At 41.8% G+C, this 24,782-nt stretch overlaps 2 protein-coding genes across 3 annotated transcripts; one reads left to right on the top strand and one right to left on the bottom strand.

The window, feature by feature from the left end:
• Positions 1-6,334: 6,334 nt before the first annotated feature.
• SLU7 (SLU7 homolog, splicing factor) lies at positions 6,335-18,830 on the bottom strand. Of its 2 annotated transcripts, XM_083871671.1 has the most exons (16): positions 18,808-18,830; positions 18,254-18,453; positions 17,463-17,616; positions 17,139-17,219; positions 16,419-16,583; positions 16,207-16,272; positions 14,799-14,846; positions 14,172-14,303; positions 13,795-13,892; positions 12,366-12,433; positions 12,025-12,164; positions 11,101-11,262; positions 10,558-10,662; positions 10,293-10,367; positions 9,965-10,069; positions 6,336-9,056 (listed from the first exon to the last, which is right to left on the bottom strand). In XM_083871671.1, the coding sequence occupies exons 2-16, from the start codon at positions 18,415-18,417 to the stop codon at positions 8,877-8,879; spliced, it is 1,743 nt and encodes a 580-aa protein (XP_083727797.1). In that variant the 5' UTR covers positions 18,418-18,453; positions 18,808-18,830; the 3' UTR covers positions 6,336-8,876. The 2 variants fall into 2 exon arrangements, with proteins under 2 accessions (XP_083727798.1, XP_083727797.1); XM_083871672.1 differs by lacking the exon at positions 14,799-14,846 and having other exon boundaries at positions 6,335-9,056.
• A 144-nt stretch (positions 18,831-18,974) lies between these two features.
• On the top strand, positions 18,975-23,316 carry PTTG1 (PTTG1 regulator of sister chromatid separation, securin). The gene is made up of 6 exons (XM_083871938.1): positions 18,975-19,089; positions 19,836-19,938; positions 20,233-20,411; positions 21,245-21,323; positions 22,076-22,225; positions 23,164-23,316. The coding sequence occupies exons 2-6, from the start codon at positions 19,857-19,859 to the stop codon at positions 23,241-23,243; spliced, it is 570 nt and encodes a 189-aa protein (XP_083728064.1). The 5' UTR covers positions 18,975-19,089; positions 19,836-19,856; the 3' UTR covers positions 23,244-23,316.
• Positions 23,317-24,782: the final 1,466 nt, after the last annotated feature.

Raw genomic sequence — 24,782 nt, 5'->3', positions numbered from 1 at the left:
ATTTTTTCCCTCCAACTAAGCTGGATAATGCCATGCAGACCACAGCTCTTGGATTTGTTATGTATTGTCTCTCAAGGGAACACTGGGCATTCTTTCCATATTTCCTGCAAAAATAATCTGCTCCCCTGTGGCTGTGTTGTTTTCACATGTTGGGAAGGACAAAAGTGGTCTCCAGTGGGACACAGACTGAGCTTTGGGCTGTGCCTGGCCTCACCCTGCTCTGCAGCAAGGCTGTGCCAACACAGAGAGCTTCTGACTGGGTTCACTGCAGAGCAGCTGGACAGGACAGGGATCATTTTGTTGTTATTCTTAATCCACTTCTGAGCGTGAAGAGCCTCTGCAAATACTATTCACTGATTATTCATTTAATCCAAATTTGAGGTTTTTCTGTGAGCAACCACCCAGGCTCCTCTTCAAATTATAGAAATAGGCCATCCCACAGCTCCATTTTTTTTCACCAGCACATGTGTTCAGTAACTCCCCAAGTATGGAGAAGGGCTCCTGGGAAGTTACTCAGTAACTAACTCAGTGTTTAGTCATTGCGTTTAATCCTATTTTCACCCAGCAGTGACTTGGTATCTGATCAAGTGTTCTGCAATGGGAGGTGAGGGGACATTTCCAGCAGTCTGAGAAATGAGAAGGAAAATAATCCTGCACTGTGGGAAAAAGGCAAACCTGAGCAATTCTGCCAAGTGATGAGCAGAGCTGTGGTTTGGGGGCAGAGCTGGCAGCTCCAGGGGTGCCTCCTGTGCACAGGAACTTTTGTACATTCCTTTTGCCAGTGAAACCTTTGTGCAGGTCTGTCAGAGAATGGGCAGTTTGGGACAATGCTGCAGACAAGCCTGGCCTCAGTCCTATAGGAATAATCAAGGTTCCAGCATACCACACGAGAAACTAGAGGAGGGCAAAGCCATCATTCCCATCCCACACCTCAGAGAGTTAATCCATCAGCTCCTCCCTCTCCCAGGACTGGAGCAGCTGAACCTGCAGCAGAGCTGTTCACTGTGGAGAGTTTGGTTTGGCTCTGGGATTCCTCACAGATCTTTGTAAGGCTTGGCCCTTATATATATGTATATATTTAAAGACATTTCGACACATCAGAACTGAGAATGTCCAGACTTTTCCAGACACAGCACAGTGCCTGACTTCTGGCTCTGTGAGACAACTGAGTTCAAGGATCCTTAAATGAAGTGTCTCTTGTATGTCAATTGGGATGAGCAACACTCTTCTTACCACACTCTTGTGGATAATCTTCTTACCACACTCTTGTGGATAAACTTCTTACCACACTCTTGTGGGTATCTTGGGATAAACCCATAAAAAACTGTGCGAGTCTTGAAAACAAACACAATCCCTGCATAACCTGAGAGTGCTGAAAGCCTCTGCAAGGTGCAGAGTGTCAGCAGATCATCTGAAACTCTACAAAACTGCAAAGCCTTGGGAAAACAGCCCTGTCACCACAGTGTCACCAAACCTGAGCTCTAAACCAGTGGAAATTTCCCCAGTGACTTGCACTAATACACAGCACTGTGAGTGTGATAACAGCATTCACCGATTATAAAATATTCCCAACTATAAATCACACGTTCCAAACCCTCCTCCTCACTTATAAACCAGTTGCCTTGTAAAGAAGTTATTAAAGAAGTTATTATCTAGAGCTATGCAGCTCTAGGGGTGTGTGTCTCACAGTGGCAAGTTGCTCCAGGCTGGATTCCAGGAGGGCTCTGCAGTCACACATGGAACACAAGCAGAGCCATCAGGGAGCAGGTGGGAGCTCCTTTAGGGCCCCACTGTCACAGCAAATCCATGTGTCACAGGTACAGCAATTAAACCTTCCCACTGCCTTCACATGAAGCACTGTAGATTTGGGCTGAATAATTGCCCTTTGCTCTATCCTTGGTTTCAATCACAGGGTAAGATGTTTAATGACTAATAATGACTGAATGAGATGTGATGGGGACACCCCCAAAGAGAGAATTTAGAGCTGCTCTTGGCAATTAAAAACACTAGAACACATTAGTGTCAGAGAACATGACAGAACCAAGGCAAAAACCTCACCCCTTTCCTAGCCAGGAGCACTCCACCATCCATTCATCACCACAAGGAAATAACCAAAGTATGCTCAGGATATTTACATATCACAAAGTTTGCTTTGGTTTGCAATTGACAAACTTATGGTAACCATAATAAACAGGGACAAGGGTTAAAATCAACAAGGGATTTTATAAAAGCAACAGAACTGATGTTCATTCTACTCGTTCTTTGGTACTTAAACTTTTAGAGTGCACTGATGTGTTTTCAAACTTTTCTCCACACCCAGAAATATTGATATATATGTTGGATTTCTTAGCTGAAAGCTAAGACTTTCAGGAAAACCTTGAATTTTTACAGCTGGTGCTTTAAAAGGTGCATAAAATCTCATGACACCCCTGATCACCATTAAGGGGTTGCCATTGGCATGACTTTCATTTCCAAGCACTGCCATGGTCACTGCAATAAACTGCTTGAGAGTAGAAAAGCAATAATTAGGATTATAGGCCAAAGTTTGCATCTTAATGCTACTTTAGAGGTTTGCTGCCTAATCTGCCCTGTGCTGGGATGTGTCCTGCACTCATGTGCAGCTCCTGGAAGCGGGAACTTAAAATTCTGGATAAAACCTGCAGACATCAATGATCAGGGGTGATTTCTGCTTCCCATTCACTGGCACCCCACACTCTGCCACTGCCCCTTTACTGCCAGGGACAGTGTCAACACCAGAGAAATGTGTACAGGCAGCAGGGACAGCAGAGAAACTCAACACTAAAATAATTTCTCATGGCTGTGACTGACTCCAAGAGCCCCAAATACACTGAGCCATTATTGGTTGAACCCCAATAAAGCAGGATAAGGTAAACCCCAGTGAGGAGCTTTGGGCAGGGCTGGCCAAACCCCCTGAGCCCTGTGGGGCTGTTCCAGCACTTCTGCCTTCCCAGCCTTCTTTACCAGGTGTTGGAAAGTGCAGTCTGAAGGGGAAGCAACACAAATAGCAAATGCTGCCCATAAACCCTCCCTTCAGCCAGAGGGCTGTTACCTTCCAGGGTTATTTTCATTCCTTGGCATCAGCTGGGATACAGATGGCTGTGCAGTTACTCTCTGCAGAACTAGGTCAGTGGCAGCACTGATAGCAAGGAAAAATAAAAATCCTGGGCTTTAGCCACCAAAACCATCCAAGTAACAGCAGCCTAATGGGCAAAAGGGATAAAATAATATCCCCGAGAAAGGTCATCAACCCCACCCTTCACAGATGTGGCTGCCCTACCTAGTGACCACACCAGGGCAGAGGGCTCTGTGTCATTACCAACACATATTCATTGGTTTTTTTTTTTTTCACTAGAATCCAATAATTGCTACAGCAGCTAATCCTTCTGCATGACCTAATAACGATACATAACCAACTTTTTTTTACACTGCCTATTATCTAGTTAATTTGTAATAGTTTATAGAAGAAAGGTTAACAAAGTCACTGCTATTGTTCTAAGTCATCCTGATGTTCCACGGATCAAAGACAGGTCCCTGTGTTCCTTCTGTCCCTGGTTTATATACAAAATGTTCTGCAGCCAAAGCAACTTTAGGGAGTTTCCCCTCCTCATGCTTCTTCCAAGGCTGGTTTCCCAATTCTCAGCACTGTAAGCAGTTGCAAGGAACAGGGTTTTTGGCTGCAGCCTGGAGCAGAAGGAAGCAGCTATGTGATGGGGAAAGCACACTTGCAAAAAAACACCTTAAATTGATATGGCTTCTTTTAGAAATGTGAATCTTCACTAGGAGTTTGACTGAATAAGATGACATGATTTGTCCCTGGTAAAATAGATAAGGATAGATTTTTAGGTGGGAACAATCAAATCACATCTGGAAGCCTCATTAGAAAAATAAACAAATTTGAAGTCAACCAAATGTTGTTTTTCCATCTGAAACCATGTTGTGAGCACATTTAAGTACTACACCAGCAGTGTCTGGGCTCTTTGAACCCAGAGGAAGAAAATATCCTATCACACAGCACTGGGACATTTTTACTTTCTGATTCAAGAAGCTGTACCAGCCTGGATAGGTGGTTTTAATTAATTTCATCATTTAATATTTTTTCTCAAAGAAGCTGAACTTCATTTTATGTGGCTCATAGATCACCAGTGATCCCTGGGTCTCACAGCAGAATCTGCTCAAGCTATTTAAATGGAAATGAGTCTGAGTTCCTGCTGGAAGGGGAGAGATTGCCTCACCCCCTCTCTCCCCTGTCCACCACACCAGCCTTGCTGCAGCTCCAGTACTTGAACTCTGCTGAGCTGGCTCAGTTTGCTCATCTGCCAAAAGCTGATCAGAGTTTTTATTTAGTTTCCTGATGGTTTATTGAGCTGAAAGCATTAACATAGGAATTGGGTGAATTTTGGGTCAATGTCAGGAGAAAGGAGAGGGAAGAGAGAGGAGAATGCTGCTGAGCTTCCTTCAATATAAAAAGGAGTGTGGGCATGAAACATAAAAAGCATTAGAGCCCATCCCTCCAGCCTGGGATCCCCTGAGCTCATTGCAGAGGTGTGTACCTGGAACATGGATGTGCATCCAGCACTTTACCACCAAACAGAGATTTACCAGAAATCTGCATTGGGTCTGATAGTGATTCCACACAAATTAATGGCAAAACTCTTTTCTTTCAAAGAGAGAGCCTTCAAAAGAGAACCAGGGCATTTTGCTCAGGGAATGTGTCATTCATCAGAAGCTGGATGCTCTCATTTTTCCAGATATTTATAAAATCAGAATTTAAACACAACTTGTCACTACATTAAAAAAAAGTGTTCAGGAACCACACTTGCAGACAGGTATTAAAAGAGTAACATAAAGTGCAAATAAACAGGTGCCATAGGAAGGGTGATCTGTTTCTTTCTTTAAACACTGTAAAATGCCAGAGAAGTGAGAAGAGAGGGACATCATGGTTCCCCTGGGACAAGGGTCCAGCTGAAGAGCAGCAATGCCGGCTGCTGCCTGCTTTTGTCATCATGGATGTGCTGCTCTCCTCTGCACTTAGAAAAATCAATTCCAAGGGGGGCTCCTGGCAGGCTCCAGTCACTCCAGTTACAGAGCAAGGCAGCAGCCAGCTCTTGCTTTCCCTCACAACACCCAGCACAATGGGGGCTTTGTTACAGGAGGCTAAATAAATCATGTGGTCATTAGATGTCTAAGAAAAAGGAGCATTACACAATTAAATTCCAGATACAGAACAGGGCAGCTCTGCCATGGTCCCAGATAAAACAAGGTTGAACAGCAATGAAGCCTCAGCTCAGCAGTGGGGGACAAAAAAAGCAAAAATTACAGGGGACAACAGAGATACAGAACATGAAGGTCTGGGTTTTGAGGACAGACTAATTTAGAATAATGACTGACCACAGGTATTCCATTCTTGTGTACTTTTGTTTTCTGCAGCGGAGCTTTACAGTGTGCAGACCCAGCAGGATCTGGTCTATGTCTCTGCAATGTGGACTCTGGTTGTGGACTCCTCCTTCCTGGAAGTGCTCAAGGCCAAGGCTGGACAAATCTTGGAGCAACCTGGTCTAGGGGAAGGTGTCCCTGCTCAGGGCAGGTGGATGAGGCTATGTGTCTTTAAGGTCCCTTCCAACCCAAACCATCCTGTGATTCTGTCAATGTAGCTTTTGGAAAAAAAAATAAAATCAGGCTGTCACCCAAGGCAACTTGAGCACATATTTTCACAAGTAAAAGCAATATTATTCTAGTAATCAAACACTAAAAAGGGTCTCAGAGGGCTCCAAGCAAACCTGGCTCATTAATAACAGAACATTCAGATGTGATAAGTGTTATTTGGCTGGGAGTCTGGAAATGCCAGTTAATCATTTAAATTCTGGAGTTTCCCTGAACTTCAGAAGGCATTGGGATGATATCAAAGCCATTTAACACTTAATATTTTAGGAAGCACATATTTTCTTTTCTATGAAACATTCCTGCTAGTAAGAACCTTATCCTGCAAGCCATGCACAATGGAAATTTCCAAACAATTTTGCAAGAGTTTTCACTATAGAAAGAAACTCAGGAACAAATTTCAAGATGCTTCTCATGTGGTAAAGTTGCGAGAAGTTATTAACAGAAAACAGGAAGCACACAGGGTGTCAGTTCTGAAAATCCTGTGAGGGGATATACAAGATGCTACAACTGATCTCTGCTTTTCAAGTTTCGTTTGATATACATTGAAAACAATTTTTCTAGATATGCCATGTGAAATTCTGTTAGTCTCATCTAATGATGACAATTGACTTCCAAATCTGGAAAAGGTTTCATTTTATTTCATATGTGGAAATTCCTTTTGTTTTACCATTCAGTTTTATATAATTTAGGCAAAATTACTTGCAATATATGTATTTACATATATAAAGGTGCTTTGGACTCAACACTTCTCAGACACAGAACTGAGGGAAGCTCCTCAATGGACATATTTAGGGCTACACAGCTATTTACCCACTTTCATCCAGTAAGTTAAGGGTAAAAGGGAGCGAGTTGTTTATTTCCAGCTCCCTGCTCTATTGACCAGAGCAGATTCCTGGTGTTAGATAACTGTGCCCCAGGGGAGGTGTGGGCACTGCCAGGGTCACCTCAGGTTATGGTCACAGGTTCTCAGCCCAAGAGACTCAAGTGCACCACGAAGAGCTCAAATTCCACTGGGGTGCTGGAAGAGGCTCCCCAACCCCCTCTGAGACACCTCCAACAAAGCAATTCCAGACCATGGTGCTCACCATGGACACACATGGCTTTGAGGTGTCCCCTCTGTGCTGGTGCCTGGGATCTGCTGTGGAGAAAGGAGAGCAGCTGGTGCCAGGGGAAGGCAGGGGGTGACTGAGACATCCCAGAGCTGCTCACATCCAGGTACTTCTAAGCTTGGCTCTGGTTCTGCATCTGTGGGATCTGTGGGACTATTCAGCTCTTGCTGAACTCCCAAATGGGAGGAGAAATGCCATTTCATATTTGTGATAAAAACCAGACAGGTCTCTTTGTTCTTGAAAGGTTCTGAGTGTGTTAGCATTGCTTCACATTTCCTATTATTTGTTCTGACAAATGTTTATCCATCTGACTGGAGTATAAATATATGGTAAAAATATATGCATGAGGGTTTTTTTTAATCATCAGATAAATGTTGCTGTTTAAGAACAAGTCTCAGGATAACACGGTGTCCTCTCAAGGTTAAAATGAATAACCTGACAACCCTTTAAAGGAGCTCCCTTCCTTTACAGCCCAGACTAAAGATCTGGCAAGGATCAACTATTGCCCCAAGTGCTTGAGTTTGACCCTTGGTGAAATCTATGTATTCTAAATTTAGGACTGAATTATAATCCCTGAACAATCACTTCACATAAATTAAGTAGAGACTTGATGTATTAAGGTTTCCATGCAGTCAATCCACAGCTCCCAAAGTTAGTCTTGAAATTTCCTTTGTGTTATTTCTGAATTACCTCCTTTATAAAGAATTAAATCTTTCAGACTTTTTTTAGACTAAACTGCAGCTTTGAGAAAGGTATGTAGATAGCTCAAGGAACCCTTCTGACAGCTCCTCTTCCCTCAGACTGAACTTGGCACTGACCAAGCCCACAGCAGTTGCAGGGTGTGCTGGCACAACCTCAGGTGCTACAGCCCTGAGAAGAAGAGCACCTCACAGTCCAAATCAGCTCATTCAGACAGTTTGCTTTTACTGTGTGGCAGAGGACCTGACACACAGTAAATATCCAAAATTTTGATCACCAATGAGAATATCACATATGGTATTAATACAAACTACATTGCAGAGCAGTGCAGAATGTCCATCATTGGCCACATGTGCCAAATCAAAACATTCAGTCCTCAAAGTGTCTGTGAAATCGCACACAGGACTCTTACAGGTATGTCTTCTGTATGTAATTATTTGTACAAAAGAGCATTTTCTCCTTGGAAAGACAGTTTAAGCCTCAACAGAAGTAATTCCCAAGCCTTCCAACTCCAAAGTCACGCTGTGCAGTTTTTTACCCAATTCTTCAACTTTTAATTAGTTCAAAGGGAAAACTCCCAGTGTAAGGACTAATGTTGCCAAAGCAGACAGTGGTCCATGTTCTCACACAGGACTGGAGCCTGACACTCGGTATCACACCATGTAACAGGACACTGTTATCAAAAAGGAAACCCAAAAATTCAGATCTTTGCAACTGAAATGTCTGTGGAAATACATCTGAAGAAACAACTGGAATTTAAAACTCTACAGTCAGCTTCTTCTAACCCTTTCATTTAAAAGGCTAGACAGCACTTAAGATCTTCACATTGATTTAACCAGAACAAAGCAATTAATTTTTACATTTCCAAAGTACTTACTGCAAAGTAATCAAGAAATGATGCATTCTTTTACAGTCATAAGCCAGGCTTTACAAGTAAGAAGATCTAGTAGTAGTTGTGTCAATTTTTTGTCAACAATTTTTGTTCTATATTGACCCCTGCTGACCATTTCTTCTGACTAGTCAGTTTGCCTGTATCACAACTTTATGCATTAGTTGGCCAAATATATATATATATATTCATTGGCCAAATAAATGTAGGATTTCAGTCAGATCTCTTCTCCTTCAAGAACTTACAGAGTAGGTGTATGTATTTTATCTATACATATGTTATCTACATGTGCCTGTATCTGTACACATACACACACATTTACAAAATTCCAGAAGTACCAGACTGCTCAAGTCTGTTGAAAGAAGCTTTCACAAATTTCTTTGGAGCACAAAAAGGTTTTTGCCTTTTCAGACATGTGCAAGAGAATCAAGTGAAGTGCCCAGAGAGTTGTAAACAGCTGTGGCAACAGCCTTGTGTACTGGAATGATGTCCTGTGACTACTGCCCAAGGAAAGAGGCCATGGGGTCATCAGGTCTCTGCCTTTTCATTCTGTAGGCCTCCATCTCCTCCTCTGTTGGCTCCCTGGCTTCATACTGGCTGTTGTATGGCCTCTTCCTCTCATCCAGCTGCATGAGTTCTTTGATGTGGAGAAGTCGAGCCTCTTCAGCATTTAGAGCCTGAAATGAGAGCAAAGGGAATGAAAATTTTTACAATGAAAGTTAAAAAAACCCAAAACAATGAAGGTTTGTCTTAGAATCCTTTATGCTGGACAAGGAGCAAGCACAAGGGTGGGATAAGCAAAGCACATCTGGCCCACCCACAGCACATTTCACTTAATGCTCACTTTTTAGTGTTTAATATAAAACGATGATGGTAAAATGCTATTTAATAAAAAAGACACTTTCATCTCTTTCCAAATGTCAAAATCAAGTAAGAAACTCATAGGATTTACCTAAAATATAATTGTGATCTAGCAAGTACAAATGAATTGTTTGTTATTTGTTGTTATATGTTTGGGGTTTTAATTTTTAAATTCTTTGTGTTATCTCACAACTACTCGTTACTGGAAAAGAAGTTGCATTTGTACCCTGCCTGAATTAACCATGGTTTTAGCACGTTTCCTCTCAGGGCAGCCTGAGGCAGGTGCTGTGCCCACAGGAGCACACTGCTGCTCAGCAGTGGATGACCTGGGGCAAGAATTTATTACATCAGCTGTAAGACTGGGACACAAACTGCTGAGTTAAGATTTGACACTGCCTTTGATCTCTCCATCTTTCCTCAATACACAGATCATTGTGTTCTGCAGTGTCTTTTACAGACCTACAGGTGTAATAGTTGCCTAGACATGAAATGTTCTAAGTCATCTAAATTAAGTCTTTCAAAATGAAGTATTTATTGAAGGTTTGCCTGAGGAATAGGGGACTTTAGAACATCTAATAGCATTTTAAATTTAATTTAGCTCAAAATTATAATCAAACTACCCTATGGTATATCACCAAGAACTACATTATAGGTTTCATAAAATTGATGCTGTAAAATATGTTGTGTTCCCTTTGCCACAAAGCCACTGAAGATTATAGTGCACCTTTTTCAGTTTTTCTTGCTTCTTTTTCTCTTCACCCTCACTGTCGGAATTTGAGCTCTTCTTGTGCTTCTTCTTTTTCTTCTCTTTCTGCTTCTCTTGGTGGATCTGTAAGGTGGGAAACAAGTTAACAACTTGCCAAAATTAACAATGCTCAAACCACTAAATCCAAACTTCCATTAATGCTATTTGAGAGCTCAGTTTTCAATGGGGATGTTAATGATCTAATAATGCAGTCTAGTAATTTTCAGGCTTATTATGACTCTACAGAATTTTGTTGTTAAATGTTGAGGAGAAGTATCTGTCTTCCTGAGTAAGGTAAACATCCTACCTCCATCAGTGTTTTGGGTTTTGTCATGTGTTCATCATCCTCAGGCTGCTCTTCCATTAAACTTGCCTCTGTATTCTGTAAACCAACATAAGAACAAGGATACCTGTTACTGACCACATCTGAAAGGGGAAGGACAAAAAAAACCCCAAATCCCACAAACTGCTAAAAAATCAACCTTCCCCAGAAAGCAAAACAGTCTAAACATTAAGTAAGGAATACGAATGCTTTTAGCTCTTACCACATGAATAAACAAGAGAATACTCACAGCAATCTCTTTCCCAGCTTCTCCTGTACAGTAGGAGTACTTGACAAAGGAGTGGCAGCACCTGTAACCCCACTTGCCTTCTTTCCAGTACGAACCCCAAATGCACTGCAAGAGAACACACCACACAGTTACTCCTGAAAGAGGCAGGCTAAAATATACTCCTGAGCTGATATCCTGGTAAGTTTGGAATTACTCAAAAAGGAAGCTAAGATAAATACTTTTGCTATTTTACATGAGCCTTACAGGTATACTGCCAAAAAAGAGAACCATAACAGTACGTGGTCAACTCATATTCAAAATGGAAGTAAAAAGAGTAACTTCCCCTTTAGTTAAAGATTGCCATAGCAACTCTTCAAATTCATATCACAGCTATGACAATTTGGAGTTTCTCCTTAGCAGAAAAGGGAGAGTGTCACATTGAGACAGGAGAAATATATTTGATGCATTAATCATACTGTATTAATCATATTGTACTGCATCCTTATAGACCTTCAGTGGGAAAGTATTTAATTTTAAAAAATTTTAACGCAACCTAGGACTTACTGTATGATTGTTGATCTTCACATCCTCTTCATATTTAGAACAAGCAATAGCTTTCTCCTGTCCTTTGATGACTGTTCCATGCCTAGAATACTCCACATAATCTTCTGTTTGAGCTAACAGCAGTTCAGCTGGGGGGGCATCTAAATGTTCTTGTCCTCCATACTAAAATGCAAATAGAAATGACATGTAATAGTTTTGAAAAAACCCCACCTTTTATACAGTTAAGCAAACATTTCAAAACCAGCACCTTTGGTACCTTGTCAAGAAGGCACAAAAGTAGACAGAAACAGTTTAATCTTTAGTGGAGAGTTAAGACAGAAATACATCATCTCCTATGGCTTCTGTGGTGTCTTTTGGTGTTTAGTTTTGTGGGGGCTTTGGTGTGCATGTGGTCTTTTGTTGTGTTTTTTGTTTGTTTGTTTTTGTTTTGTTTTATGCTTGGATACTCCTCACTCAAAGCAGAACAACTTTAGAGACCAAGCCAAACAGCTCAAGTACAACCAGAGCAATACCTTCTGTCCCCCTCCAAATTTGAATGTTGACAGAATCTAAATGGATTATTTAGTGCTTTTTCAGTCGTCCAAGAAACAAGTTGCAAAATATAAAATAAGTATTTATCTAAAAGACTGTACCCAAAATTTGAGTCAGACAGAAATTCAGATTTCTTCAGTGGAGAAATTGTGACAGTTAAGGGAAGAGCTCCCAATAATATAAATACCAGCAGACCTTCAGAAGTCCCTATACTAAATAATAAAATTCATCAACTGATGAGATAGTGTGTATAAATATATAAATATTTTATATTTATATAAAAAAAGAACAGCTGATGCCCTCTCACATAGGAATAGTAATCTGACTTGTTCCCCAAGATCCAGACTTCAAACTCAACAGAATTCCTATTAAATAAACCTGAACACTTGTTACCTTCTCTAGGATGCTCTCCTTCTGCTGTGCTTTGAAATCTTCTTTCTTCACTTTGAAAGATTTATAAAGGAGCTCTAACTTTGTCGGGTCTGCTTGCAGATGAACTTCAGAGCCTTTGTCATAAGCCTCCCAGGCAAACACTGTGTGCACAAAGAGGTTCTGTTCAGTACTTAGTCTAAAACTGACATACATGTTCAAATTACATTCTTTAATTCTGAAGCAGTTTGAAAGAAGGCCTCTATCTATAAAGATTTACTTATTTCTCTTTTGCAAGAAAGCAGCATTTTTAAGTATTTTAAGTCAATTTCCTTCAAAAAACCCCAAGCCCAAACCCCACTTACGCTGAGTCTGTGCCATGGAAATGGTATCGCCCGTGTAGCGAACGAAGTTGTCACCTGCATAACCAACCCTGCAGAAAAGAACACAATTCTCAGCATTTGTAATGTCATTTCCTCTTAAACACAAACATAGAAGTGCAACAGGCATGTAAAAATTCTCTTGTGCACTAGGAATTAAAAACAGAAGTTCAACTTGATTCAACTTGATACATGAAACAAAAACCTGTAAAGCCATGAAAGCGTTAGGCAGCCACTCAAAAACTGTCATGTCTGTGTTCACAGGGGCACAGGACACAGAGCTGAAGTTCTGCCTGAGATGCCAAGCACTAAAAGTTAAACTTGGACCTAGTCACACAATAAATATGCATATACAATCTGTGATATTCCAGCACAGTGATTTTCATTTCTGGACTTTTGACTCTTCAATCCAGATCCAGCGTATTTGGCTGAGTTAAAGAAAGCCTGGGACAGCTTTATTACCCTCAGTAAAGCTGAAACACTTGTGCACTTGTGTATGAAACATACACTGAGGATCAAATAATGCTAGCAATCCAATTTCCCACTCTTGCATCTTCCCAAAGCCACTCTGAAAAATTTACAGTCTGCAAAGCTGTGACAGAAACTTAGATTCAACAAAGGTCAAATTATGACTTGAGAGAGAGCAAAAGCATTTACATCTAAAAAAAAGAATTGACTGGCAGGACTCTAGCACGGAGCAAGGAGAGGTGGAAAGAGTATTGTTTGCTATCATTTAGGTACTGCCATTCTATTTTAGGCAGTGAGCTAATCCAATTACTGTTCTCTGAATACATATTTTACTCTCAGCCTGTCTGCTCTGTAGGTTCCCAGCACAACACAAGTCAAGTGTCTGACTCAGGGTTTAAGGGAGACAGCCAAGTGTGCAGCCAAAAGCCAGCCTATGGCAGCTTTAATTAACCTATCTACACAATGCCAAAGCTTTCACACCTTTTCTATGCAGAATCCATTAATACAGGACATCTTACTCCTAATTCAAATATTTTGTTAGGTACCACAAACACATCACACTAAGTCTCCAGAGCCAAGAAATAAGGGATAAAGTTTAAGATTTGGTTACTGAAATACTTTATATAAATATAATTATTGTTTACAGGCATCACCTCTAGATGCAGCAGTGTCCTAGCCCTTGTACAGATAATTACACTGAACCACGGTCCACATGTCCCTGAAGATTAAGGATCAGTCACTATTACAAAACATCACTTCTATATACTAAATCAAAATGTGTTCCTAAATAGAACAGATTTTTTCCCCAGGTTTACTAATATGTGCATGCATAACTGACTAGAAATTCATTAGCTAAAGGACATATAGGTAAAAGACAATATAAAACTATTAATCTCAGTTTTATGAATTTTGTTGGATATACAAGTATGACCTCATTTTTACTTACTCATCTGGATTCTTGCCTGTGTTGGCATAAGGGTTCTCCCTCATTGCTCTTGTTTTGGGATCATAATAAGCAGAGTTTGGATCTAGATTCCTCAAGTACTAGGGAAAAAAAAAAACAAAAACAACATAAAAGATACTTAATATTTTTTGTTTTAAAAGAACTGAGGTTACTCCTGCATCCTCCAGTTTAGATGTTTTAAGAAGTTCTATCTTTAAAAAGGATGACCTTGATGAGGTCGTAACATGGGCAGGAACAGAACTGAGAATAGATCTTAACTTCCAAAGCCCTAGACGCACAAAGTCATTAATAACTGAATGTATAATTGAAATTAACTCTCAAGAATACAGAAGACCATCTGTACAGAATTCTTTACTCACCTTAGCAATATCTTCCCGAATACGTAAATTTCGGACCGTGATGCGTCTTTTGGAGTCAAAGTTCTGCCCAGGCATGTCAATGTCATCTGCGTATTTGTCTTCATCTTCATCTTCACTGTTGTGATCTCTTTCCTGAGGAGAAATGGAAAATTTGTAACTAAAAGAGTTCCCTCACTCTAGAGACATGTACAAAAATCTGGTTTTAGTGGCTCCTAAAATTCCTGCAATCCCTGTAGTTACAATGTGGCACAGTTTACCTGGGCTTAAGTGTGCTCTCAGGCTACTCTAACATCCAACACTTCAGAGGCACTCTTGTTACAGAATTTTCGCTTCTTTCTACAGAAATAGTTATCAGAACATAACTATGATGACATTAAAAGAAGTTATTTTGGTCAAAATATACCACATGTTAAAATCTAGTTATGTGCTTGCATCTCCAAGGTTTGACAACACACAGGAATTAAAATAAAAAGCCTCTTTATGAAATCCAGCAACCTCTGCCCAAAGAGAAGGTAGGCAGTGGCATGGACACAAAATTCAAACCCTTGTGCCACCCTTGTTTTACTGTTCCACTAACTACAGGTTCTTTCTTTGCCCATGGTGTGATGCAGTGGGTAATCATCTTACTGTCTGTGAATTTGACTCCTCTTCTCCCCACTGGTGTCTTGGGGAGTTCTGCAGCAAACAAAGAGCACATCAGCAGAGAAGACAAGGCAGTGGAAAAAGGCAAGATGGCAGGGATACAAAGGGCAGTCAAAGCAGAGCTTCATGCTGGACACAAAATACAATTTACCATTGGCCCCAACTGCAGAAACACTGCTACATAACATTCTAGGAAAATGCTCTTAGCTGTCTCTGTGACCAACATATGTTGGAGAACTTTTCACTGTATTCCCAACAAAATTTCCAATTCTTTGCAAGAACAGCAAATTTTAAAACTGTTGCTCTTCTTTACAGCTTGTCATGCCTTTGAACACTGAGGATTTAGACTATAACATTTCATACCACATAAATGTAACCAAGTTTCAACCCTGAAAGCTTAAAAAATAATTAAGGAGACATGTATTCAAGAATTTAGTCACAATTTACAGGAATATTGAGCCCGAAACAGAAGGCAGAATTTAAGTTTGACAAATACAGTCAGATTTGATTATTTTAACCTGCTTAGTCTTTAACTGAAAAACACTTGCAGCAGTAAAGATGGGAACAGCTGTGAGCCCTGGAACACAGACCAGCAACTGGCCAGCACTGACAATGCAAATCAGTGTCAGTCCTCTCCCTCAGACACAGTTAAATTTCAAACACATTTTTCTTTTTACAGTTCCATTTTATAAGTAGTAGATATACAGAAGCCAACAGTGTTTGGTTCATAAAAGAGGCATGAAAAGAGGAGGAATCTCTTCTATTGGGGAGGTCAAAGCACTGTGGTTTGGGCTGGGTGGCAGCTCGAGCGTACTGTGCCATCTAGTGACAACCCACGAGGGGACAGCACAGCCTCTGCAAGGAGGCTTTAAAAACCTACTTCTGACCAGTAGCACTATCTATTTTTCTCCCCATTTTGTAAGTCACTGCACAGTGATTTTATCTTAAACCAATTTGCTTCTTTTTGAGAAAACACCTTCCTATTTCAATTTATATTAAACGTTACTAAATCAATGCACAGTCATCACCTCAGCACTAGTCAGACTCTACCAATCTTCAAATACACGAAAAGCATTTCAGCACATGAAAAAAAAACAACATGGAAAACAAGCTTTTCTGACCCCAAATTCCATGTCATTAATTTCAGCAACAGTAATATTCACACAGAATTTCTGCCATAAAGGGAACACAAAGCAATTCTCCTTTGAAAGAAGATGTTTCAAGTTCTTGAGTATGACACAGAAATGCTGCTGCTAGGAAAACCTTTAAATCACTGAAGGGTGTAAAACCCAATAGCAGACACTGTATAGAGAGTAAAAGAGTCAGAAAGCAGAAATAATCTGTTTTATATTTATTCAGCCTAAGCAAAAATAAATTAGGTAAGTTTACTTACCACTTGCTCCAGCTTCCCTGATGCCAACTCCTCCTGAAGCTTCTGGGCTTTCAGTGTACGTTTGGCCTGTGCAGCATGAAAATGCATTTGTTTAAATATTTCTTTTTAGCACCAGCTCTAATATCAACAGAGCACATTACAAGTGTCCCTGCTCCCAGCCCAGCCCCACCAAACACTAACTCTGTCCCCAGTAAATCACAGCACCTACGTACCAAATCAACTTTGGAATATTCCTCGACAATCTTCATGTGCTCCTCGGGGTTGTAACCATTCCATCGGTCCCGCTTCCCGTCGTAATCAAACATCAGCTGAGGCTGCACGTGCTCATCTGGGGCAATGTTCATGCCTGTGTACTTGGCTCCAACTTTCCTGGGTCTCTGAAAGAAAAAAGATGGTTAGATCAGTTAGTGAAGTTACTCACACATCCTTTTAAAAATACCATCAATCAAGCTCCCCTAAAGCAAGTTAAATTCAGTGCTATTACAATGGATTGTAAAGAAATGCAGGTAGTTCTGCACTTTTATGTAGAACAACTGACTTCAAATTTCACAAATTCTGTGAATTTTCTACAATTAAGAAAGCAATTAAAACAGTTTCTGGGGACGGCTTCTACCTGAGATGAAGCAGAAAGACAGACACAACAGCAATTCAGTTAATGCAATTAACAGGAAAACAACATTTTCACCTATTACTTCAGATCTTATTACAATCAGAATTGATGGATGACACACTGAATTGTATCACTTTCCCCCTTCACTTTTCCTACACAATAATTTCTTCAGAATTTTCTAGGCCATGTCTCACTACTCGCAACATATTTCAAAACAGCTTTTCCAACCCCAGTGTTTCATCTACAGCCAGCTATTTTTCACAAAGATCAGCATGCCCATGGCATTCCCAGCCATCAGGAGAGGGAGAGAAGTGAAGTTTACCTCCATGCAGTCCTTCTTTTTGTGTGTGAGCGCCCCGCAGTTCTCGCAGGCCCCTTTGCGGTACCGGGTGGCCACGGCGTGCTGGAGGGACACAAGGGCAGGTTGGGACACTGGAACATCCACACAAGGGCTCCCAACAACAAGTTCATCTCTTCAACACCACTCGAGGGTCAGTGCCCTCCCCAAGCCCAAACAACGTGATTTGGTTATCACCAGACTCTGTGATTTGCCTGCTGAATAAAAATCCCTGCCCCTCTCAAAACCAGAAATCTCCTCATGTAATCAACCCAAATCCTTATTCCATGAGAAAAACATTCTGCATACCTCCTGAACTCCTCGTTTGTACCAGTCTCCAGAGGAGTTGTACTGTTTCTGCTTCTCTGGCTGAGGTCTCTGATGCTTTAGAGTGGGTCTCTTGGAAGGGTCTATGTACCAGGGCACTGAGGAGATGTACTGAGGAATGTGAGGGTTGATATCCCTGTAAAAGATGTTGTGCAGTGAGCACATGGCACAAGGAGAAAACCCAAAACAATTCAGGCTAACAAACAACCTTCACGTTAAAATTCAAGTGCTTCAAGAGTGATAATAAATAATGAAGAATACAATGCACTTAAAAATAAATTCTCAGTTTGACAAACACAGATTTTGAGATTTTGTTGCCACCTAATTCACCTAAACTGACTTCAAATCAAATGTTTTATTCTGTGTACTGTTACTGAGCAAAAAAATACAGCAACACTTTTCTTCTCAGAACCAACCAGCTCTGTAAAAGCAAGAGAGAGGCAGAAGACAACAGAGAGAGGCAGCAGACGAGGTACACAGTAAAAGACCCCTGTACTGTGTTTTGCTCACTCTTAAAACACCACATGTTATTACCCTCAGGGATTGGACTTTTCAGCAGAACTATCAGTAGCTGACAGAAGATAAACACTGAACCCACGTTTTTCTAGAAAATATCTGAGAACTGGAATATTCGAAGACAAAGTTCAACTATTTCCTTCTACAGCACCTGACACTGAAATCATGTGCTCCCTCACAACTGTTGTGTAAACACAACAGGAAAAGACATTTTCCCTCAGCAGCTTTACAATAACCACAGCTTTAGTGAAACATACTTTCCCTCTTCGTCCACTTCAGCAGGAGCATTTCCTAGTTTTCTCTGTTCTTCTAGTTCTTTCTTTTTCCTCCAATCTTCCCTTGTCATCTTCTTTGGTTCCTCCAGGCTCACATCATTTGCCCCTCCTGCAGGAGGGGCGTTCGCAACCGCGCCCGAGGCCATTTGGGCTGCTTTCCTTAGCAGAATAAAAAAAAAACCCTAGAAGACAAAAGAAAAGCCTTAGAGATCAACGCCTTCTGACATCACAGCTCTCCAACGTGATTTTGTGTCACTCAGTGAGATGAGCACGCATTCCTGACATAGCTCTGTCCTGAGAAATAACCCCCAGTGCCGAAAACACGAAATTACCTGATTGTTTACGTGAGACCTGGGCCTGCGCGTACCCCGGAAGAGACGCGAGAGAACGACCGCGGGGAAGCCGCGCCACACCCGGCCAGGACACCAGCACTTGCTCGGGGCCTACAGCAACCACCCTCCCGGATCCCGATCCCAATTCTGGTCCCGATCCCGATCTTGGTCCCGATCCCGATCCCGATCCCGATCCCCGCTTACCTGCCAGGCCGCAGCTCAATCCCACAATCCCCCGCGGCTCTGCTCACTTCCGGGGCGGAGCCACCTCCCCGTGCCCGCCCCGTCCCGCCCCTGAGCTCGCGTGCGGCGGCGCGCGCGCGGCGCGGTCCAGCCAATCGGCTGCCGCGCGTGGGTCGAAGCGGCCAATGGGCGGCGCGGGGCCGGTTTAAAAGGTGGCGCCGTTGGTGCTGAGGGTGCCCTGACCTGTCTGAGAGGGGCTCGGACACTCCTGCTCCGGCCTTTCCTGCGCTGTCGCTGTCTGGGGTGAGCTGAGGGCTCGGGGTAGGGCCAGTCTTGCTTCAAGCTATACAAAGAAAAGGAGTTTCGCCCAGAGAAAGGCAGTAAAGCTGGGGAAGGGTTTGGAGCGCCAGTCTAATGAGGAATTGCTGGGGGTGGGCGTGCTCAGCCCAGGAAGAGAAGGCTTAGGAGAGCTCTTACCACTCGCTACAATCACCTGAAAGGAGGTTGCAGCCAGGTGGAGATCAGTGTTTTCTCTCAGGCGACCAGAAAAAAGACAAAAAATAAATGGCATCAAGCTGTGCTGGGGGGATTTAAGTTGGCCATTAGGAAGAATTCCTGACAGAAAGGGTGGTTAAACATTAAAACGGGCTGCTCACTGTCGTTGGAGATGTTGAAGGAAAGGCCAAGTGTGGCACTCAGTACCGTGGTGTGATTGGCAGGGTGATGTTTGGGTTGGACTCGATTACTTTTGAGCTCTTTTCCAGCCTCACTAGCTGCGATTCTGAGTTTTCCTGCAGAACTCTTCAGTGAGGAATTGCTTGCTCATCTGTGTGATGGCAGTGCTGAGCACAGTGCAGGAGCACTAATAAATAGTGCCCTCAAACATGAGGGTCTTTGGCCGAACTAGTGTCTAATGGGGGGAAATGGGGGTTTGTTCTCCTTGTCTAGAGACCAGTATGTGATAGCTCTGTTTTTAGTGGGGCTTGCTTAAAAAGTGTGCTGTGATAAGACAAATAGCAAAAAATGTTTTTCCTCTGTGGGCTCTACAGGGTAGCCTCATCGATCTGAAGATGGCAACTCTGATCTTTGTGGATCAGGAGAATGATGAACTTCATGCTCCCAAGAGTCAGCTGAAGCTCCGTCCAGGATCTTGTGCGTATTTGCTGCCCTGAGCCAGTAAGGGATGCAGTGAAGGGCCAAAATCACATTTTGTTATTCACTGCTTTTAATGGTAATAGTTTTCTATTCATAAATCCACTTACCCAACCAATTCTTCCAAGCTCATCAGTTAGTATAAAACTGAAGGTAACTCTGTGCTTTTGTCATAAGTGTGGATTATGAGGTGAACAGTGATTTGCATTACAGCTAGTTTTCCAGCATGTGCATTTATGTAGGCAAGCTTTAGTGTTGAAGTTTGCTTTTTTTTTTCCCTTCCCCCCATTCTAGCTAAAGTCCTAGGTGAAAGAACACAAGTGAACACTCCACTTCCTAAAAAAGCAATCACTACTTCTCCAGTCACATCTCGTTCTGTCAGAAAGGTTCTTGGAAATGTGAATAAAACTGAAGGAGTCATGGGCAAGATGGATAAGATAAAACAGAAAAATCAGCCTTGCACTGTGAACAAAGTGAGTATAACACACCTGCTGGGGAGGAAGGGAAATACATAATTTGGATTCCCCATAATTTGCTGTTGTGGCTTAATTCGGACATAATTAAGCACCACACAGGTGTTCCCTCTCTCCCTCTTTAATGGGACAGGGAGAGACAATTGGAAGGGCGAATGAGAAAAATAATAGACTGAGATTAAGGCAATTTGATAATTAAAAATCTCATGAAAAACAAAATTATTTCCTCACCAACAGTTGAGTAATGCCTTGCCAGTCCCAGAGCAGTGGTAGCCCTGCTTTCCCACCAGTTTTCCTTGCTGAGGTGCCACGGGATGGCAGTATGGGGTGTTCCTGTGGGCAGTGGGCCCAGCTGTCCTGGCTGTGCATCCCCAGCCTCCCTCCTGTGCTGGGGTTGTGAGAAGCAGAGAAATCCTGGACTGTGTAAACACTGCTTGGCAACAGCTGGAAAAGCTGTGTGTATTAGTGCTGTTCTCATCACCAATCCAAAACATGGGGTCAGAAGAATTGCTAGGAAGAAAAATAATTCTATCCTACTTAAAAGCAGGGCACCTATGTAGTTATAGAGAAAATGTCTGAGTTAATGTCTTATCCACATCTTAAGAGTTACCTGTTCTAGTGCAGTCATCTCTTACCACCACATACAGTACTGCACTGCATAAACTCAGCTGAAACATTTGCCCATTTTCATCTTACTTGTGTTGAAAGCATTAGAATTTCGGCCTGACTGAGCAAAGTGTGCTTGTCTGTAGACCTGAACAGCACAAGAAAGCCTCTACAAATATGCTGCAGTAGCTCAAATAATGTTACTTCTTTTTATGACTAACAAAAAGCCTGGATTAGAAAGCTGCCATACAGTGCCTGAAGAAGATTGGCCAGAAATAGAAAATATGTTTCCTTCGGATCCTCAAGGTAAGAACTATTAATGTAATTACTAAAATTAACAATAAGGCTTTCATGAGTAGTGGCATTGTTCTAAGAATTTGTTCAAGCTACTTTGGCACACAAGCCAGCACTGCATTTTTCCTGAGTCCTTTCTGAAACATAAGGGTACTTGCTGCTTCTGAAATACTTAAACAGGAATGAGGTGGCATTTCTAACAGTAATGGCTGTGCTTTAGATGTGTTATTCTGAATCTCTTATTGTGGTGACAGGAAACAAGTTCCACATAACCATGTATTAGCTTCTTAATTCATTAAATAGTGACTAGTAGCCAAGTATTCAAAGGAGTACAGAAGAGTGTGTGCCAAGGTGATTTGTAACTGAAGAGATTCCTACTGCTGTAGTATATAATAGTTGAAGATGAAAATTCTAAAGCTGTTCTTAGGCCAGCCCATTTTAGATATTCTATCTCAGTCCTTCAAAGTGTGTCCCTAAAGCTTTCCTCTTCGTGTGGATATGTGTGAAAACTACTGTGCCAAAGACTGTGGTGTTGATGAAACGTGTGTTTGGCTTGCTGAAGTTACTGACTGCTTTACATTATCAGTTCTATTAGGCAGTCTGGTGTGTTCATCAGGGTTGGTGTATGGGGTTTCATGGACAACTAAAAGATGTAACTGCAAGTAAATAAGACTGTGTTGTTTTAGATTGGCTTGTATTTCATTTAGTCTAGAAGAGTTTGCAGCTTCCCAGGCTATTGCACACTAATTGTCTTTCTTAAACAGACTTTGAGAGTTTTGATCTTCCTGAAGAATACAAGCTAAGCAATATCAACCTGTGTGGGGTTCCCCTCATGGTATTTGAAAAGACATATGACAGATGTGTGAACATGGTTCCTTCACCTGTGAAGATTGAAGAGATTTCATGGGAATCCAGTAAGTGGAGTCTTTGCATGATGTTCAGTACACACAATTCTCATTAGTGGTTAGGGCAAAAAGCCAGTTGGCTACAGCAGTGGATTGCTGTTGCTGTCTGAACTACCAGAGCAGGGCACCAGTATCAAACAGCTCCTGCTGTGTAGTCAAGCTCCGTGTACTTGGCCCACGCTGCCAGTTCAGGCAATCATGGGCTTATGGCCTAACCCAGCTGCAGCCAAGCACCACACAACTGCTTATTTGGTCTCCTGCTGTGGGATGGGGGAGAAATCAGAGGAGAAGATGTGAAAAAAACCTCATGGTTTGAGATAAAAGTAGTTCTGATAACTAAAACAAAAGCCGTGCATTTAAGAAAAGCAAGACAAGGAATTCATTCAGTTCCCATCAGCAGGCAGGTGTTCAGCATCCTCACAACAGCAGGGCCTCATCACATGCAGTGGTGGCTTGGGAAGACAAGTGCCATAACTCCAAATGTCCCTCCTTTCTTCTTCCCCCAGCTTTATCTGCTGAGCACTTCACCGTATGGTCTGGGACATTCCTGGGGCCAGCTGTTCTGGCTGTGCTCCCTTCCAGGTGCTTGAGCACTCCCAGCCTCCTCCTCACTGGTGGGGTGAGGAGCAGAAAAGGCCTTGACTCTATTGCTGAGCAGTGCTCACACAACTAAACTATCCCTGAATGACCAACACTACTTCCAGCATAAATCCAAAACAGCCCCTACCAGTGACTGAAGAAAATTAACTCTACCCAGTGAAAAGCAGTACTCTGAGCACTCTTTCGTGGTGCATTGCAAACTGATCAGTGAAGTGGCATTGGCTTATACAGTGAAGCAATATTTCCTTTGCTTACTCAAGAGGTTTATGCTGAGCTGCTGGGAGCTAGCTTATGTTAGTGTGTATTCTGAGTTTGAGAAACTGATTTGATTTATTTCTAACTTCCAGACTTACTACAATCAACTGCTGACTTCCTTGCTACCCTGGATGAGATCATTGACATGCCACCTCCAAATTATGATGTTTAATGTGCACTCACAAGTTTCTTTTAAAGTCAAATTTAATATAGTTCTATATTTCAATAAAGGCTAGTTTAACCTATATACTACAGTACATGTCCTTTTTCTGTGAGCCCAAGATGTAGGTAGTAAAATAGATATTTGAGGAGAGATTATCTGACAAGCAAGTAAAGCATAGCCTGGATAAGTTTCTAGGCATGGCTGTTGTCACCATATTTGGGAGTTGGTACTACTGGTTGGAGTGTGTGTGATAGATTGAAATCCTTCTGACCTCACTGCCTAACTTGATCCATTGAATATGCAAGGGCTGGAACCAATTTTTATATCTAGTGTAAAGCGGGTACTGGAGCTGGTACTCCTCTGGTGTTTTCCCTTTGAACTTGCTTATTCTTTGCAGTGGCTGAGGTGGTATATATTGGGTTCTTATGCAGCTGTAGATTGCTTTTTACAGAAAAGTGCCTATAACTAAGGCACAGAAACTGGTTACACAGTGGCATCACATGGCCTCTTGGTAGGCAGCAACACAGGTAAAAACACACTGGGATGTGAGACCTCAGAACAGTGGTGTGAGACACAGTATGGATGTGACAGTAATATAAATCTACATATCTACAGACACCTCCCTGGGGGAGAGAGACATTAGTACTTCATATGTGTTATGGAAGTTTATCAGGGTGAAATGAGATTTTTTTGTAACTTTGAAATATTCACTATGATCACTTGGTACAATCAAATAAACCTTTTGTGCCATGTCCACATGTGTCTATACATGCACTTAAACATGCTTGTAGAATTTTGTAGCAAACTGAACAAGTATTTGCATAACATTTACAAAGGTGATAATGAAGTAATTTCAGATTCATGGGCCTCTTGGTACTGACAGACTTTAATCTTGGAGCTTAAATACTTGTTATTTGTGGGGCTGGTGGAAGGGGTGTGCAGAAAGATGGGGTGAGTCAGTCTTGGGAATACTGGTGGTCTGCCTGCATAGGGATGAGTGCTGCAGTGGTGTAGAAAATAAGATGGTAGTGGTAGGATTAACTAAATTATTTTTGTTTGCTACAGTGAACCTCATCTCAGGCTTTTTGCTCTCATTAGAATTTCTGGCTAATGCAGGTTGAAGTTTTTGCTTTTACAAAGCTTAATTTTATAAACATTCATTAGAAAGTTCCACTTGTTTCAGCTGGCTTTTGTTTTCCTCATTTACTTTTCAACTGAGGTTAAAGGGAAATGCACATTCCTGAGACTTCCTGGGACAAAGCTGTGGTGAGACTCCATCTGTGGATGGAGTTTCCTGCTCTTGGTGACTCCAAGAGTTCCCAGTCACAAGGCACTGTCTTCTCTTTGGAAAATGTAAACTCATGGCCTCAGAGCTGCAAGCCTGCTGCTAGTCAGCCCACGAAGTCAGTGCTGCTGACACAGGAGCATTGGGAATTTTGTATTGCTTCAGGCAGGGGTTAACACTTCTACTGGTGACTAAAAAGATCAACTTCCTGAACAGCTTTAATGTTGCTATAACACACATGGCTCTCTATACTTACCAAGTTC

The sequence above is a fragment of the Zosterops lateralis genome (assembly GCF_965231275.1).
Source record: "Zosterops lateralis genome assembly, chromosome: 14".
Taxonomy (NCBI): Eukaryota; Metazoa; Chordata; class Aves; order Passeriformes; family Zosteropidae; genus Zosterops; species Zosterops lateralis.
This window is presented reverse-complemented; position numbering and strand designations above follow the sequence as displayed.